The sequence below is a fragment of the Physeter macrocephalus genome, chromosome 18 (assembly GCF_002837175.3).
Source record: "Physeter macrocephalus isolate SW-GA chromosome 18, ASM283717v5, whole genome shotgun sequence".
NCBI classification, from domain to species: Eukaryota; Metazoa; Chordata; class Mammalia; order Artiodactyla; family Physeteridae; genus Physeter; species Physeter macrocephalus.
In genome coordinates, this window is record NC_041231.1 from 38,674,103 (window position 1) to 38,694,478 (window position 20,376).

Here is a 20,376-nt window from a genome sequence, read left to right on the forward strand (position 1 = left end):
ACAGGATAGAAAGCCCAGAGATAAACCCACACACGTATGGTCACCTTATCTTTGATAAAGGAGGCAAGAATATACAATGGAGAAAAGACAGCCTCTTCAATAAGTGGTGCTGGGAAAACTGGACAACTACATGTAAAAGAATGAAATTAGAACACCCCCTAACACCATACACAAAAATAAACTCAAAATGGATTAAAGACCTAAAGGATTAAAGACCTAAACGCCAGACACTATCAAACCCTTAGAGGAAAACATAGGCAGAGCACTCTATGACATAAATCACAGAAAGATCCTTTTTGACCTACTTCCTAGAGAAATGGAAATAAAAACAAAAATAATCAAATGGGACCTAATGAAACTTAAAAGCTTTTGCACAGCAAAGGAAACCATAAACAAGACGAAAAGACAACCCTCAGAATGCGAGAAAATATTTGCAAATGAAGCAACTGACAAAGGATTAATCTCCAAAATATACAAGCAACTCATGCAGCTCAATATCAAAAAAACAAACAACCCAATCCAAAAATGAGCAGAAGACCTAAATAGACATTTCTCCAAAGAAGATATACAGATTGCCAACAAACACATGAAAGGATGCTCAACATCACTAATCATTAGAGAAGTGCGAATCAAAACTACAATGAGTGCTGGTTGTGTACTGGGTACATCAGGCATTTTCACATTGCCCGGTGAAGGCTAGGATGCTTAAGAAAAGGACAAATTACTTAACATAGAAATCCAACTTCGACTTCAACTTCTTTCAAAAAGTATAACACCAATGAAAACCAAAATAGCAAAAATCAAGCAAACAAAAAATTACAATGAGGTATCACCTCACACCGGTCAGAATGGCCATCTCAAAAAATCTACAAACAATAAATGTTGGAGAGGGTGTGGAGAAAAGGGAACCCTCTTGCATTGTTGGTGAGAATGTAAATTGATACAGCCACTATGGAGAACAGTATGGAAGTTCCTTAAAAAAATAAAAATAGAACTACCATATGACCCAGCAATCCCACTACTGGGATCTACCCTGAAGAAACCATACTTCAAAAAGAGCCATGTACCACAATGTTCACTGCAGCTCTATTTACAATAGCCAGGACATGGAAGCAACCTAAGTGTCCATCGACAGATGAATGGATAAAGAAGATGTGGCACATATATACAATGGAATATTATTCAGCCATAAAAAAGAAACAAAATTGAGTTATTTGTAGTGAGGTGGACGGACTTAGAGACTGTCATACAGAGTGAAGTAAGTCGGAGAGAGAAAAACAAATACCATATGCTAACACACATATATGGAATCTAAAAAAAAAAAAAAAGGTTCTGAAGAACCAGGAATAAAGACGCAGATGCAGAGAATGGACCTGAGGACATGGGGAGTGGGAAGGGTAAGCTGGGATGAAGTGAGAGAGTAGCACGGACATATACACACTACCACATGTAAAATAGATAGCTAGTGGGAAGCAGCCGCATAGCACAGGAAGATCAGCTTGGTGCTTTGTGATCACCTAGAGGGGTGGGATAGGGCGGGTGGGAGGGAGACGCAAGAGGGAGGAGATATGGAGATATATGTATATGTATCGCTGATTCACTTTGTCATACAGCAGAAACTAACACAGCATTGTAAAGCAATTATACTCCAATAAAAATGTTAAAAAAAAATAGATGAATAGGCTAGTCAGGAAACGCTTGGAATCAATAGCGTTAGCATAATGCATTTGAGAGATTTACTATAGACTGAAATAAGCATTCTGGAAAACACAGGCCTGCTCAGAGAACTGTGTGACTTCATACACCCTCAGCACTTTACCCTGTTTTAATTAGCGGTCAGCAATCTCAACAATTTTTCATGTCGTTTTAATTTTCCTGCACAATTATAGCCATGCACACATATTCAAAAAGTGTTTCTGAAGCTCATTTTTCTCTGACCCCTCAACAAGCCTGTGTAATACCATTTCAGTGTTGCTTATTATTAAGCTGAAATAATTAACTGAACTTGGCATCCTGCTAGAAGTCAATACCTTTTGTTAAAACTGGACTTTTAAAAATAATGTAAGGACGTTTACAAATAACTACTAACAAAAGCACTAAATGTGTAAACCTGTCTATAACTACTGTATTTTCTATTTTTCTTACATCTTAGGCTAAATTACAAACAGGCTTATCCTATCACCTGAATATGAGAAATAAAAACTTATACCACTTAGGTTTCTACTCTCAGTTGGTGTCATATCTTCATGAAGGTTTTTTGGAAAACAACTTCTACCTATTATCTGTTCCTTATAAAAGGTATAGCTTATGTCCAAAAATAAGCAAGAGAAAAAGGAATCAAAAGAAAAATAAACATTTTTACCTATACTATGAAACTGATTCTTATCAAGATTTATCTTAACACGGAATGGTTCCCAACTATTTTACTTGTAGGAATAGATACTAGAATAAATCATTACATAGATACACAGAGTTTTAGGAGTAAAGATATTCATGTATGGTGGCATTGCTTATATAGCAAATATTACAAACAGCCTAAGTGGGGCTGGTTAAAAAAACTAGTAAAGTCTATATACTGTGTGGCTGTATTTAAAAATTGTGTTGCAGAAATATTTAAGGGCAAGGAAATATGCTTATGACATTTCAAGTTAAAAAAAAAAAAAGCATGTTATCAAACAGTGTTTATAATACCATCCCATTTTGGGGGAAAAAAAAAAAAAAAAAAACAAACAACTACCGGGACTTCCCTGGCAGTCCAGTGGTTAAGATGCTGTGCTTCCAGTGCAGCGGACGTGGGTTTGATCCCTGGCTGGGGAACTAAGATCCCACATGTCGCACAGCGTGGCCAAAAACAAAAACAAAGACAAACAAAGAAACAAAAACCTACAGAAAACATGAGTGGAAGTAAATATACCAAAATTTTATCAGTAGTTTTACTTTTTTTTTTAATATATAAATTTATTTATTTATTTATTTTGGCTGCATTGGGTCTTCGTTGTTGCCAGCAGGCTTTCTCTAGTTGCGGCGAGCGGGGCTACTCTTAGTTGTAATGCGTGCGCTTCTCCTTGCGGTGGCTTCTCTTGTTGTGGAGCATGGGCTCTAGGCGCACAGGCTTCAGTAGTTGTGGCTTGCGGGCTCTAGAGCTCAGGCTCAGTAGTTGTGGCGCACGGGCTTAGTTGCTCCACAGCATGTGGGATCTTCCTGGACCAGGGCTCGAACACGTGTCCCCTGCATTGGCAGGTGGATTTTTAACCACTGTGCCGCCACAGAAGCCCAGTAGTTTTACTTTTGGACGATGAAACTGTAGATAATTTTCTACCGTTTCCATAAAAATCACATATTACTTTTGTGATGAGAAAATAATTATGATGAGCTATGTTTTTAATGCAATACATAGGATAGTTAATTTTCTTACTATATAAGCTCAATCTAAAAGTCTAATATCTTAAAAGAAGAGACTAACAACATAGGACTAACAACTGAAGAGAAAAATATATATGTGTGTGTGTGTGTATATATATATATATATATATATATATCCACACCACATGGCTTGTGGGATCTTAGTTCCCCAACTAGGGATTGAACCTGGGCCCTTGGCAGTGAGAGCATGGAGTCCTAACCACTGGACTGCTAGGGAATTCCCAATAGAGGTAAGAATATAAGCAAAGGGAACTATAAATGGTTTTAAGACATATGAAATATATTCAACCTCTGTCATTAAAAGAAAAGCCACAATGATATTCCATTTTTCATGTATCAGACTGGCAAAGGGTGAAACATTTTGATAAGACACTGTGTTGGTAAGAGTATAACTAACATATATTCTCCTAAATTGGTAGAAGTGCAAATTGGTTTAACATCTCCAGAGTGCATTTTTGCAGGATCTATCAAAATTACATACCCTTTGTCCCACTGATTCTTCTAGTAATTTATCATACAGACAAATAAATTACATATTACCCAAGGATATTCCTTTCTACTTTGTTTCAAGTAGCCAACATTCTGGAACAACCCAAAAGTCCAATTATAGTTAAATGAAAACATCCTCCAAAATGGAATCTCAGGTAATCATTAAAAAAAAAAAAAAAAGAGAAACCTATATAATGACATGAAGATAGTTTCAGATCTATCAAGTGAAAAAAGGTGAAGTATCATATGTATAGTACACTGTCATTCCTGTAAGAAATGAGTGGTGAAACATCTAATATACCTGTGTTTTTGTATTTGCATAAGACATCCCTGGAGGGATACATTAGTACCTGGAAACTATTGTCCCCTAGAAAGGTTGCAAGGGGTCACTGGTGGGGGAAGACTTAATTCTCACTGCACATCTGTATGTGGTGTTTGAATTATTTACCAAGTTTGTGTATGATATTTTGTATTATTATTTATTTTATTTACATATGTATTTAGCTAGTTAATAGTTATTTTTAAATTGTCAGATATGGAGAAGAAGCACAGATGCAGAGAAAGATTCCTAAAGGGAGCACGGGGCTTCGAGTCTGGCATCAGCTGCTCCTTCCCTGTGGGATGTCAGGAAAGCCCCCTCCTTACCCTGGACCACCTTCTCTTTCCCTAAGGAAAATAATAAAGTTCTCTTTTCCCTCTTGGGAATCTGAGCTTCTAGTTGTTTTCAAAGCACATACTTGTTTTCAAATATCACACAAAATAACAGGTGTCTCAGCTACGAGAATTACACACATCCCTTCCCCTGTTGCTCACTCTTTACAAAGTTATTATCTTGGGAAACTTTGTCTCGAGCAACAATTTTCTGAGCACTATTTTACACACAAGGCCGTATGCTAAGTGCTAGGAATATTAAGAGTATAAGACATCCCAGCTATTGAGTGCCAACTAAATGTCAGGTGCTGGATGAAGTGTTTTTTATAATTGTACTTTGTGATGTTCACATCAACCCAGTACCTGGTAGGCTCTATTAATATCTTCATTTTACAAATGAGCAGGTGGCAACTAAGAGGGGTAAGTTACTTGCTGGCAAAGGTCACCCAATTAGGAAGTGATGGCACTGAGAACTCGAACCCAGCTCTACATGACACCAAAGCCTGAACTACTTTTTACCATTATTCCAGCCCACGGCGCCTCATTTGGTGGGGGAGGAAGACAAACAGATGCTTGACCAGTAATGGGGTAAGTGCTCTGAGAGAACCTCCACGTAGGTCCGATGGAGATTTGCATGAAACTGGCATTCAGGAAGCATATGGCTCTTGTCCAAGTGGATGTTCGTAGACTTCTTCCCGTAGGTCAAGTGAATGGTGAAATTGTCAGTTTTCAAAGCAAACACTGACCATGAGATGAACTCAGTCTGACATGTGGCTACACAGGTGACTTGGTACCATGACAGGGAGGCATTCACCTGGATGCCACAGGAATTCTCTCTCAGGCTTCAGAGTCAGGCAGACCTTGTCTCAATTCAGATCTGGCACTCAGTAGCTTTATAACACCAGTTAGGAGACTTAACTCCTCTGAGCCTCAGGTTCCTACTTGGTAAAATGCAGATGAAATGAAAAAGGTGGAAATGAACATGAAGCTCTTGGTATAAAGTAGGCACTCAATAAATAGTAATCACACATGAATTCTCATATAGGCTTGGATCTACCAAAATAGTCCAAGATTGCAGGGCAAGTACTTCAACAGAAATGGAATCATTTGCGAAACACATAATTTGTTTTCCATAAGTCAGTATAGTAGTGGTTTGTTTGAGAAGCATCTGACATAAAGATTCTAGCCTAAGAATTTCTCCCACTTCCTTCTGACTTTGATCATCCACACCTCTAATTACTGTGGATCATGAGTGATTCTTAGTCTCATCTTGTACCCTCTCCACCCATTTTTCTTCCAAATGCACAGAGGTGCCAGGGGCTGCTGTGTTTGCTAAGGGTCTTGGGTGACATCTTCCCAGGCATGAAAACTGTATTGAGATGAGTGCCTTTCTCAACCTTATGTTGTCAAGGGGTCTTCTTGTCAAAATCATGAGCAATCCTAAAAGGAGGGCAGTGAAGGTCACCTGAAGAAAAAGAGAAAATCCAAGTCCCAAAGAAAAGCTGATGATTAAAAAATGAATTTCCTTCTTCAGTGTGCAAAATGTCTCTTGAAAAAGTGGTTTGTGTTTAGAAGTTTTATGTCTACATTCAACATGCTGCATTTCAAGAAGCATTTCTTCTTTGATCCTTTGAGCTCCTTTAATACATCAGATGGGTTTTTAATACCCACAGGAATATATAAACTCTTTCCAAGCTAAACAAATGGAGGGTAAGCTAGAGAATTAATAAACACACATCTATAGTTTTGGCAACTTGCTAAGCCACTTCAGGTGCAGCACTGGGAAGCCTAAGGGAGGAACACAGACTGCTCTTTGAGGTAGGGGTGGTGGGCGTCACACAGCAAACAGCCATCAGGATGGAGACAGTGCACTGCAGAAAGGCCACTCGCAAACGTCAATAGTGTGGATACATCTCTGCACTCCTCCATTCTGCATGCAAATAAACATTCTAAAAATACTCCTTGGCTCTGCTGGTCTCCCACCCTCCGGCATGGAAGAGGAAAGCCTCACTGTGTTGTGAGCCCAGCCAAAGTTACATGTGCTCCCACCCAGCTTTCCCACACATTAAGAAATGTACAAATGGGAAATTGTTGTGAGACTAATTCATGTCAGGTAGAGACCTGCCTAGTCATTACAGACATGTGCCCCTCTCATTTTGCATCATGGACTCTCGAGGAAAAACAGTAATTTACAACATTTCCTGTACTAAAACCTCGCCAAATATGGCTTATCAAAGAGCAAGTAAAGGTAGTAACATCTACACAACAATGGCCGTTCTATCTGGAGCCTCAAAGTTGTAATCATGGCTGCTTCTGGAAATAGGGCACTTTTTTCCTTTAAGCCACTGAGAAAGAGAATCAGTGAAATCCGGTCTCCAGTAAAGTGCTTCACTGAACTGAGACTCAGAAGAAATGGTACAAAAATCAATCAGAGGTTTTAATCCCAATTATTCTAATGTTTACGGCCACATTTTCGTCTTCTGGCGATGTTGCAACAATCCAAAATAAAGCTCCCAAGATAAGCATTTACTTCCCCCTCCTCCTTTTTAAAGTTTAAAGCCAAGATGTTTTTAGTAAACACAAACATACAGCACTAACTAGGTTGTTCATTGTAAGAGTTAATATTAAATTATTCAAGCCTAGCTCCATAACATAATATAAAAAGAAGGTAGCTCTTTATTAAGGAATGAGTGGCAGGTCATTAACATTGTATGACAAATTGTTGAAAAACTTTTATATTTGATACAATCATATTTTAAATATTTTGTGATGGAAAGAAATTGCTTTTAGAATCCAAAATTTATTCCTATACCACCATCTGAAATGCATGGGCTTGACACTGTAAAATTCAAAGGGAGGACTTCCCTGGTGGTGCAGTGGTTAAGAATCCGCCTGCCAACGCAGGGGACACGGGTTCGAGCCCTGGTCCGGGAAGATCCCACATGCTATGGAGCAACTAAGCCCGTGTGCCACTGGCACTACCGAACTTGCGCTCTAGAGCCCGCAAGCCACAACTACTGAGCTCGTGCTCCACAACAAGAGAAGCCACCACGATGAGAAGCCCGTGCACTGCAACGAAGAGTAGCCCCCACTTGCCACAACTAAAGAAAGCCCGCGCGCAGCAACGAAGACCCAGCGTAGCCAAAAATAAATAAATAAATAAATAAATAAATAAATAAATAAATAAATAGAAATTCAAAGGTATAGGAACTATTTTGATTTCGGTGATCTATGTTCTGCTCATTACCAGCCAACATGGTGAGATCTAAGAGAGTAAACGACACCAAGGGAAAACCTGGAGAAAAATAAGGTGCACAACCCTCAATCTCCAAAGGGAAGAGCTTGACCCTTGGTGCTAATTTCACTGCAGAGTAGGAAGGTTGTCTTGTTTAGAACTAAACTAAGACGGTATAAAAGGGCCAATGATTATTTCATGGGAAATTGAATCACATTTATTTACACGTTTAAAACAAGATTGAGTACAGTAGTTTGGCAAGAATCTACAGAGCAGGAGATACAAAAGTATTTCAACAAATTAGTGTATGCTTGCAAATTAAGTGGTTAAAAACTGTTACATTTTAACACCTACAAATTATATTATTCATGACACTAATGTATTCCCTCTGGCAAAGTCTGTATCTAATTTGTGTAATGAAATATCTGATCACTATTGAATATGTGTAGTCCCTAACTCAGAATTCCAAATTTTTCATGAACCAAGAGTTCAAGTAGATCCAGGAAGTGGCAAAACTCCAAGATCTATATTATCTAGGACAATCTCATTGGAGCACAAACCTCACCAACTACTTTTTCTGATTGAAACTATTAGTTTTACCTTCCAGGCTAAGAAATCTAGAAGAGGGGACTGACTGGAGTTCTGTGGTTTTCCTACAACACTGTCAACACAGATGGGTTTGTGGACTGTGCTCTATAAAAATATCTCCAGTTTATACAGTATTTACTCTGTGCTGGGCACTGTGATAAATATGAGGGCTGTAGTTTTTTAAAAATCCCACATACAGATCCTATGAGACAGGTATTATATCCCTTTCAGAGATGAGCAGACTGAAACCTACAATATTTAAATAACTGGTTAAAATCTTTGCATGGTTAAGTGCTGTAGCCCAAACTGCAGCCCAATCCCAGAGCCCACCCTCTTAGTCTTTACTCGAGGAAGACACCACGTCCCCTTTATGCAGTGGGTCCACTATACAGGTTGTACACATGGTAAGATCCACTTGGTAAGAACACCTGCAGGGCATTCACTGAGAACAGTCTGAAGAATTTGCGGTAAATCACCCCCCCAGCATAAGCCCTCAACAGGAAATTGGAGTCGTTTGTAGGAAAATGGAATCCCTGAACTATGGTTCTCTGAACTGTAGCCCACGAAACATGTCAACACAGCTTCGAGACCAATTACTTTCTTTCAGTTTAGGGGATAAATGAAAGGCGTGTGGGGAGAAGTGATGAGAGAAGAAAAGTATAGCCACAGCTTTTGGGGCTTCCAGGAAGATGAGCAAAACTTGTGTGCAGATCCCAAAGTGAAACTGATGGCAACATAATTCTTATGAAAAATGATGAGTAATACTACCAAAAAAAAAAAAAAAAAAAAAAAAAAAGGACACACACATAGACACACAAAACAACAACATAAAAATCTAATCTAATTTGACTTAGAAATTAATATCTTGCCAGCACTGACATGTGACAAGAATTTTAAAGCTCTGGCATTAAAAATGTGACACATGTTTAATTTCATTCTTGATTAATTATTTTTTAAATTGGTTATAAGTGTTTAACTCAGCAATTGATTCTCATTCCAAGGGAACCTTTGTGGATCCCTTTCTCAGCAAAGGGCGAGCGGGGGGTAACAAGGAAAAAAGCAATGTACTGGAAAGTAGTTAAAACACTGCATTCTTTTTAGATATCCAATTTTGTTAAGCTTGTTGACAGTCACAAATGCCCAGAAAATATGGGCTGAGTTGTTTTAGACTGCTGTTTGAATAACAGATTAATTTAATAATCAGTGGGATATCGAATGACGAAAATTATTGGTTAACACAGCCAAACCACCAACCCTAATGACATTCTTATGTAAATTCTTATTTTCTTTTAGGCTCCTGCATTCTTAATAAACCCTATATTTTTGAAAATCCTTTTTTAAACATTGCATACTGTCCCTCTGTTATAATATATCTGTCTACGATATAGACAGATAAATGTCCACTTTTGGAGTTGCCACTGTGAAGGTTTCTATTTAGAGCAACCGAGTCACCTCTTGATGTTTTTTCCATATAAAGCCAACAAGGGATTCTGGAAACTGGACACAGAGATGGAGCTGGGAGCAGCCAGTCTTCAGAGATTGCTGGAGACCAAAAAGACTTTTACAATATGGCTAGAACCACCTGACATAGTTTCCTGAGTTCTAGCAAGATGTTTAGGCACCAAGGTCATCTGACGTCTTCTGAGAGATGGGAAGATTGTTAATGACAGTCCACGAGCAAACTGCCACACGAAACACGTTCCCGTGGGAAGTGCACAGTCCTTTGGGGTTGTTGCTCTATGGTTTGCCATTGCTTGTGGAGGAAAGTAATCGCTGCCTTGAAAATGGTTTGTAAAGGACACAGCTTTATATGTTCCATTGCGGGAGGCGAGATGTTTTTCTTTGAAAAAGATCTTAGTGCATAATTTTTGAAATACTGTAATTTTCACCAAACTCAGTTTCCAACTCACTCATCGCCAAATACTGTAGAATTGTGTTATTTTTGAATGTCACTGCCCCTGACCTGAAGTTACCTACAAAGCTGGTCAAAAATTAGTAACAGTCTTAGAGAACCAGTCCTGCAAAATCTCATTCTTTGCAGGTAAAGGTTGACAAATTTCTACAGGCATTGAATGTAAAGCAGATAGGCAAATTTAGCTGCCTGGCTGCCACCAAACCTGCTGGCCACTGTACTGAAAAATCTACCTGCCATCAAGAAGGGAAAGCTGACAAAAGTCAAATAACATTATTTTCCTCATTGACATATTGCATTCCAAGAACACAAAGCTCATACAAAATGTTATCTTCATTCTTTGATAAATACTCACATATATCTTCTAATAAATTTTTATTTCATAAAATGGAGAAAGGAAAGCCAGAGAGAATGGGGTATGCAAAAAACAAGAATAAAAGAGTTCAATCCTTCAAAAGCCTTCAATGAGACTATTCTTTATGAGTCTATTTAGATTGATATGAGCATCATATCATAATTTTATAACAAAGCCTCACAAAAATTTTCAGATTAGGAAAAAATAATAGTCATGAATCGACTTCTCATTTAACTACTCACCCCAGCCAACCTGTCAATTTCTAATCCCTAAAAAGAGGAGGAGGAGGAGAAGAGGAGGAGGAGGAGGAAGAAGAAGAAACAGATGAGTTTGCTCTGTTAGGACCAGGGTGTGCGTGCTGGGAGGGGTACATTCAGAGGTGCAGCAGATGGCCTGTCTGAATCAGGAGTTTCTGCTTCAAAGGTCGGTCCCACGTCACCATTATCGCTGTCAATTCTCCCATCATCTGGAATCTGATCATTTTTTTCTCCCTTCCTTAAAACTTCTCAGTTGTTCCATACGGGTGTCAGGGTAGCGTGTGAAGTCCTTCAAAGGACTAGTACTCTGCAACAGGATCAAAGGGACAATACGACTGGGGCCTTACTCATTCTTTGCCTCCTCTCTCATCTTGCCTCACCGCCACCTCTGTGTTCCAGCTTCCCTGAACTTCCAACCATTTGTGGAACAAACCACAACTTCTTTTGCCTCCACAAGGCTCTTCCCCCTACCTGGATATTCCTACTTGCTAACTCCTCCATACTTGGTGGTCTTATATTGGATGCTACTTCTTCCAGGAAGACTCTCTTGATCACTCCAAGCCTCCCTTCTGTGCTCCTGTGTGACATTTACTCTCTAATCCTGGCATGAAGCAGGGAGTGTTGACATTGCCTAGTTACTTCCTTGTAAACTCCATGAGGAAGGAACCATGTGTGCCTCATTCATTGCTGTCTCCCCACAGTGCAGCCCAGTGTCTAGGATATAATTCACAATCAAGAAATGTTCACTGAAGTCCTAAGCTATCTTTAATTTTTTTTCCTAAAGACCTATTTTGCTTTCCAGGCAAATTCCTTAGAAACATCCTTCAAGGTAATTTATGTATCAGCTTAAAAACTAATCTTAAAAACTATCTTAAAAACTAAATTGTCATCTCACAAATTCGACATTAGAAACAGGTGAAGCCAATCTGTGATGTGTGAAATCAAGAGAGTGGTTATCTTATGGTGAGTGGGGTTGCACCCCGAAGGGGGTAGTTGGGGGGCTTCTTAGAGGGCTGATGATGTTCTTTCACTTCTTAGCCTGCATGCTGGTTACATAGAGGTGTCCTCTTTGTGAGAAAACTAATCAAGCGACAAACTTACGAGTTGTACACTTTTCTGTATATGTTACATGTCAATAAAAAATTTACTAAAAAAGAAAGGAAAAGCACAAGCCCCCGTTCCTCTCCTCACTCAGACCCCAGAGCCTTTACTGTTTGCCTCCATAGTTTATAATGGAGCTGCTGGGTGGTGGTCTTAAAATAAAGCTTTGAAAGCAAAATCTTCCCAAGGCTTCAACCCAGTGTGGAATTTCAACTCTGAAAAAGACTAGTCATGGAGGGTAAAAATACCTTCGGCATCAACTTCATTATCTTACTCGTCCTTGGCTTCCCCAAAGCACCTACACAAGTTTCCGGGCTGTAGCAAGAACACATTAACCTCCCATTGAACGAAAGGTAGTCTTCTCTTTAGTTTGAAACCTTTAGGTCACTTATTTTCATCAAGCAGCATTCATATCTTTGGTTTCTAACTACAAGTCAACAAGGAAAATACTGCTTGCCCTAGCAGTTGTCCATCTTGGTTCTATCTGTTTTCTCACTTAGAATGGAAATGAGAAACCTAACTTACTCTACTAAATATGATTGCCTATCATTTGCTAAGAGATATTGGCCACCTCATGGAGTTTGTAGTTATGATAACTGGGGAGATAATATCCCTCTGCTCAAAAAGGTTCATAATCAGGACTTCCCTGGTGGTCCAGCGGTTAAGACTCTGTGCTCCCAATGTAGGGGACCTGGGTTTGATCCCTGGTCAGGGAACTAGATCCTGCATGCCACAACTAAAGATCTCACACGCCGCAACTAAAGATCCCGCACACTGCAACTAAAAGATCCTGCACGCCACAACTAAGACCCGGTGCAGTCAAATAAATAAATAAATAGTTTTAAGAAAAGGTTCATGATCATTATAAAACCAGTAGCGTCCGCTTCACAGAGCCATGAATAGTCAACAATCCTTAAGTCATACGTGAACTTTGGTCATCTGAATTACCTCTTTCTCCAGGGAATTCTATAGTAGTGAAGTGATGTTAGACTTTGAAAAGGAACATTTACATTTCAACAGAATGGCTTATGGATGTTAAAAACTTTTTATATTAAGTTGGTATGGTATTATGCTTGTGTTAAGTGTGGCCATTTATTGAGCACTTACTCTCTTCCAAGCATTATGCTAAATTCACAACATAAATTTTCCCACTTAATTCTTATAAAAAGTCTATGATATGCTTACCATTAGTATCCCCCAAATTACTCAAGAAGAAGTTGAGTTTCAGAGAACTTAGGTTTTTACTCAAGGTTACACAATTAGCAATTAATGGTGTTAGGACTCACACTCTGAACCCTCTGATTCCATAGCCCCAGCACTAAACCACTATACTTCAGTGCTTTCCTCTGATGGCTCTCAAGTCCTCAGCTGATGTAGTAAACTATGACATGGTGGACTGGGCAAATACAGAAGCTATTCTGCTCTAAACACTTAGACATGCTGGATGAAATAGTAAAACAAAACAAGTGTGTTTAAATACAAAGGAACTTACAAGAAAAGACACTAAAAGCCAACTTGTACGTTTATAACTAAGTGTAAAAACCTGATAATCTGGTGCTGTCTGGGGCTCTGAACGGGTAAAACAATGTTAGTGTGAGAAATCAAAATTTAAGAGTAAACTACATGCTGCTTAGGAAAAATATTTACTGTAATTATATGATAAAGGGACTCCTAATTACAAAAACATAACAATTACTTCTGGGCAGTCAATAACAATAGGATACATGATTGAAGCCCAATTGTAAATCTACTGTGAAGAGAAACTCGGTCTCTATTCTGTTCCCACAAAAATAATCAATAGCAAAGATCAGCTCACAGTAAAAAAATGACAAAACACATGAGAAAATAATCAACCAGGAAAGAAAGTAGACACAAGAAACAACAGGATTGGTACCTTCAAAATTTAAACTATTAAAATAATCTTAAAAAGCCTTTATTATTGGTTATGGAAACTTAAGAATAAGACTTTATATAAAAAATATACAGAATTTTAAAATAAGCAAATAAAACTTCTAGAAATAAAAAAGACAACCTTATTAAAATCTCAATGGATTCTTTCCACACCTGAAACTAATATAGTATTGTAAATCAACTATACTTCAATTTAAAAAGAGAATGCAGTATTTTTAAAAAATCTCAATGGACTCTTTAAGCAGCAGACTAGACACAATCAAAAGGAAATTAGTGAACTCTAATAGGCTTAAGGAAATTATGTAGAATAAAGTACACAAACAGAAATACATTTAAATCTAAATACACTTCAGTGATACTTCAGAACATTAAAGAGACACACTTTAAAAGCCATCAGAGGGGAATGAAAAGCCAGACTACTTATAAAGGTACAAACCTAAAAGTCATAAGACAATGGAATAGGATCTTCAAAGTATCAATTTAGATAGTATGAAGTTAAATTATCACTGCAGAGTACATATTAAATAAGAAATTTCAAATAAAGAATGAGATAATTTATCACTCCCAGATCATTCCTGAAAATAACTTCTAATGTACTGTAGAACCAAAAATAATGGTTAAAAACAAAGGCAATGGTAAGTAAACAACTTGGTAAACATCTCATTTACTATAGGCAGCAATAACAGTAATAAAATATTTGGTAGGTTGAGAACACAGTAGAACTAAAATGTTAGAAAATACTACATGAAAGAGCTGAGATGTAATCCGAGTTAGAGGTTCTAAGGTTTTGTTTATTCTGGAGGAAGGAAGAGATCTTGACCAATTGAAATATGTTTAAAAGGTTAAGGGTAACTAGCAAAAGAACAGAGTGTATACTTTGCTAGTATACACTAGTATACTGGTAAGGGAAAAAGGGGAATGGAGAAGACAGAATGAATACAACAGAAGGCAAAAAAGAAAGAAAAGAAAAGAAAGAAAAGAGGGAGAAAGAAAGAAAGAAAAGAAAAGAAAAAGCATGGGGAAGAGAAAACATAAAATGAAAATAGAAATAAATACAAACTTATTGGTAAGCAAAATAAATTTTAAAAGATTAAATCTGCAATAATAGAGATAATAAAATTTCAAATCCAGCTATATTCTATTTACAATACAAAATCCTAATGCAAAATGACAAAAAAACAAAATACTTGAAAATAGAGGGAAAGGGGTAAATATGCCTAGAAAATATTACCTAAAGAAGAATTACTAATCCTATGCTATTATCAAACAAAATAGGCATTAAAGCATAAAGACTTTCATATAAAGAGTGTTATTACACAATGATAAAAGGAATGATTTATTAGGAAGCTACACCAGTCTTGAACAGAAATAGCCATGGTAATATAGCTTCATAATATAGAAAGCAAAACAGAGTGAATGACATGAAGTAATGGAAAAATCCATAAGCCTGGTGAGAGCTTGACATCTAAAACAGAACAAGAAAAAAAAAGTTTGAAACACATAAACACACCTGATCCAATGGATACATATTAATCCCTGTACTCGGCTTTTAGAGAAGAAAACTTGCTTTCAAAAACATGGGGACAAATACTAGAATACACAGCAAGTCTCCACACGTACTAAAACACATGTGTTATACAGACCATGATGTCATTTAATTAGATATCCATAATTTAAAAAAAGATAGCCTCAAAACCCATATATTAGGAAATCTTAAAACACTATTTAAAAATTTACAGATCAAAAAAATGGTGCAAGTCAGAAAATTGTTAGAGCTGAATAACAATGAAACTCTCTATATTAAACCTACAAAGATAAACTGGAATGTAGAGAGAAAGTTTATATATATATATAATATATATAAATGAAGCTGAAAAATGAAATTGAAAAAGTTAAGCATCAAACACAAAATCGTAAAAAATAAAAAAACAGGGTAAATCCCAAAAACATAGAAGAAAGGTTAATGATACAGGTAAGAAGCAAAATAAATGAAATAGAAAGTCAAAGCAACAGAGAGAATGAAACAAACTAAATGACGGTCCTTTGGAAAGAAAAACAAAACAAACCTATCTGCGCCAGTATGGAGAGGGAGGGAGGGAGAGAGGAAAGGAGGAAACACAAGAGGGTGCGAAGGAGGGAGACAGGCGAAGAAGGAGACAGTGATTTAAAAGGGGCAAACTAACAAATATGGTAACATTTTTAATGAAAAGAGAACACTATTTACAAATGTATGCAATAAACTTGAAGAGTGAGATGAAACAGGAAATTTTCTCAGAAATATAACCACCAAAATCATTTTAAAAAGAAATGGAAATTCCAAAGAGATATTATCTAACCACTAAGGAAACTGAGTGACTGAAAATTTACTCACATACAAAAACAAACAAATAAGCAAAAACCCATCAGTCACTGACACTTTTATGGGTAGTTTTACTAAATCTACAAGAAAGATAATTTAATCTCACACAAAATGTTACAGATATTAGAGAAAGAAAGAAGACTCTTCAGGTAATTTTGTGACAATAAAATGACCACAACAGCAAAGCCAAATGACAGGACAAGTAAGGGAAAGTATAGTCCACTCTCCTTTTTGAGCACAGATGCAAATGTTCACAATATAATATGACCAAATTAATCTAGTAATATGGTTTTTGTTTTCCATTTTTTGTACTCATGACAATGAAAGTCCATTCTGGGAAAGCAAGTATGTTTTCATATTAGATAACCCATCTACTATTACAGATATTTATAATATATATGATATAGTTCATGATTTAAAAAATTTTAAATTATATGAATGTAACAACATATTTAAAAATTAAAATTATTTTAATAATGGATGTAGAAAAAATTTTTGATAAATTTTAACATCCATTCAAGTTTCAAACAGTAACAACCAGAGCAACAAGTACACTTGAAGAGGTTTTCTTTAACCTAATAAATGGTTACCAAAAACTCATAGCAATTTAGGAAATGGATAATAATTAAGGTTGCACAACACTGGAATGTGCTTGATGCCCTTGAATTGTACACTTAAAAATAGTTACAATGATAAATTTTATATTATTTATATTTTCCTATAATGTAAAAACCCTAAATCAAACATCATACTTAACATGGAATTATTACAAGCAATTCCTTTCATTAGGAACAAGACACAGTTGTCTACTCTCACAGCTTCTAGTCAACAAATGTGTCAGAAGTCCAGTTCAATAAAACAATAATTAAGTGTAGAGATTAGAAAGGAAAATTTTACGAATGATATTACTCTGTACGAAAATAGTCCAAGAGAACCCATACACAAACTATTAGATCTAAAAGAGCAGTTAGCAATTGGATGCAGGATATTTAACATACAGAAATCAGTGAGCTTCTCATATGTTAGCAATTACCGATCAGATAATGTAGTTTTAAACATATGCCATTTCTGATAGCAAAAAACCATAAGCTGCTTAGGTATAAATCTAACATAAAATTATAAAACTGTATTGATAGGTATGTAAATAAAGAGAGATATTCAGCTTATAAGTGGGAAGGTCCAGTATCATTAAAAATAGCACTTATCTTCAAATTAATCTATAACTTATAGCAATTTTAATCAAAACCCTAGCATAATTCATCAAAATTAATAAGCTGATTCTAAAATTAATACAAAAGAGTAAACAGGCCAGAATAGTCAAGTTGATTTAGAAGAAGAATAAGAAAAAGATTTGTTCTCCTGTCTATCAAGTCACATTACAAAGATATAATAATTAAAGAGATATGGTGTTGACACAGGTTTTGGCAAAGCATAAAACCTGAAAACAGATCTGCAAATAGATGGGAATTCAGCCCATGACACAGGTGTCATAATATATCTATTGGAAAATAAAAAGTACTCAATATAAAGTTCTGGTTAACAGGCCAACTATATGGAAAAGGAGCAAATTAGACCCTACCTCATGACACTCACACAAGTAAATTCCAGAGGGATTTAAGTTCTAATGTGAAAGGCAACCCTTTAAAGTGTTCAGAATAAAAATGTATGAGAATATGTTTATTACATTAGGGCAGACACTACTTTCTGAAACAAGGCACAAAATGCACAAATTAAAGAAGAAAATAAGAATAAATTAGACTACATTAAAATAAAATAAAAAAAAATTTTATATGCCTCTATAGACTTCGATAAAAAGTGAAGAGATAGACCAAGGAATAAGACACATATACAGAGCAGAGAACTGCAAAGCAATCATACCTGAAACGAAAGAATGCCCATGCCCAAATCAGTAAGAACAGATCCACCACCCAGCAGAGAACTGCCAACAGGAATGAAGAGGCCAGAGACCCCAAATGACCAATAAAACCAGTGAAAGAGGCCTGACCTCATTAGTAATCAGGGACACTCATATTAAGCCTCCAAGACATCATTTCCAATATGTCAGATTTGGGTGAATCCTGAAGGCTTGGTGCCTTCAATAAAAACACCTGAGAAATTTCCCCAAACAGCTGAAATTGCCAACTGTCAACTGGGAAAAAAAACCAATCAGGACTTTTTCCACCTATCTACAAACTGGACTAAAAAGCTCTTATATTCTAGGATGTATTTTCATACATTTGAATGTTTCCCAAACTCTAAATGATCTCTCTAGCAAAGCCAAGTGATGTTTCTTCCAAGCTGATGGAAATACTTCCTCACACAAGAGGGCAGCCATGTTTCCAGCTCGCAACGTAATCCTACACATGCCAGCCGCGCTGGCCTATCTGGAAAAGTTCTATACTGAGCAGAAAGGGGCAGGGGGTGCTTACTTGGAGCAGTCTTCACAAGCAATGTTCCCTGAGGTTTCCTTGATGGTGCGCTCAGAGACGAACGCTGGATATTCAGTATCACAAGGCTCCAGGGTCTGTTTCAATTTCTGGGCTGTAGGAATAAGGAAAAAAAAAAAAATGATAAAGAATACACGGCACAGACCTTGTTGTGACTGGCAGCCCCCAGTAACTCAGAACGCAGTTCCGCTCCTGCTGCTCTGGGATTTTTCTAGGCACAGCATAACGCATTATTTTCTAATTAGTCAAGTGATTTCATCTGCCAAGCAACTCTATAAGCTATAATTCCTCAAGCAGTTCTGCTGGCGTGATCAACTATCATTTATGCATCACAAGAATTCTACTTTCTGGGACAACATCAGTCACTCGGTCTCTGACCTCATGCCTACTTGAACTTAGCAGTGACAACAACACACACACACACGTATATACATCTGAATAAATGTATAAAATACAAGTTACACCATATTATTTAGGGTCATGGTACAATTGCATGGTTTTATTACAGAAACAAAATTGAAATATGGAATAGTAAAATACATAATGTCTTTGAAACACAGCCACGAACCTAATCCTACTATTATGAAGTTCCTTGTCCAGTAAGATAGTACTAAATAACCCTGGCATGTGGATGAGTACACAGTAGGTACTTGGTAAGGGCTTGGTGGTGGATTAATTAGCTTAAACAAGTTATGTCCAGTGGGCAAATTCCAAAACCTAAGTCTCAATTTTTTTTTTTAAATTTGTAAATTGGGATAATATAGTTCTTTTACTAGAGGCTGATGTGAGATTTCAATGAAATAATATATGTTGAGTACTTAGTGCAGTACTTGGAACATAATGAGCGCTAATGTCAATTAATAATAATAATAGCAACAACAAAAATAAAGCTAGCATTCTAATGAAGCCATTAGGGATGACGATAATGATGACAGATACTATAGCCTAGTGGTTAAGGGTAAAGTCAGAGGCAGTCTGGAGTACAAATTCCTGCTTCACTGCTTTTAGCTCATCCTCAGTATTCTCATCTGTAAAATGGAGATGCTAGTAGTGCAGGTACTCTTCACAGGAGATCTACTCATGAACATTTTCCCGGTAGAACGCTTGCTTATAGGTTTCCAATACCTAAACTTTGTACAAAGTTTTTGGCTGATGTTTATATAGAAATATAAATACATATTTGTAACAAAGTCTCCAGTTACATTCCAAATGCAACTGGTTTGGATGTCAGAACCACCAGTAGATGTTTTGTAGAATGTCCATCTGGGAGGCTGCCGGCACCAAGTGAGCCATCAGAGGGTTACTGAATGCAAAACAACTGTTTGGTAACAACCAGACAATTGTTGGGTGATCAGGAAGCCATGTTTTAAGCATTTGCATCCTAACGTGATTCTTTTATATACAGGCCTTTTTACTGAGCTTTAATTATTTTGAGGACATTGGTCAGGGGTTTGGGGTTGAAGAATAACACCTTGTAATTTTTCTTATTTAAAACGAATGGAAGTAGACTCAGTCAGCTTTTTATGCATAACGTGATTTTCAGGAACTGGTCACTGACATTAAGGGGAGATTCCCACGCTAACTCACAGGGTTGTTCTGAGGAATAAATAGACTAATGCATGTACAACTCTTAACAGAGTGACACACA

At 37.0% G+C, this 20,376-nt stretch overlaps 1 protein-coding gene across 1 annotated transcript in view; it reads right to left on the minus strand.

Annotated features, from left to right (window-relative positions):
• Positions 1 to 20,376, minus strand: part of CACNA2D3 (calcium voltage-gated channel auxiliary subunit alpha2delta 3) — a 798,772-nt gene that overhangs the window by 29,460 nt on the left and 748,936 nt on the right. The window contains exon 36 of the mRNA XM_055079897.1: positions 18,711 to 18,822. Coding sequence (XP_054935872.1) covers positions 18,711 to 18,822 — 112 coding nt within the window. The remainder of the gene's footprint in view (positions 1 to 18,710; positions 18,823 to 20,376) is intronic.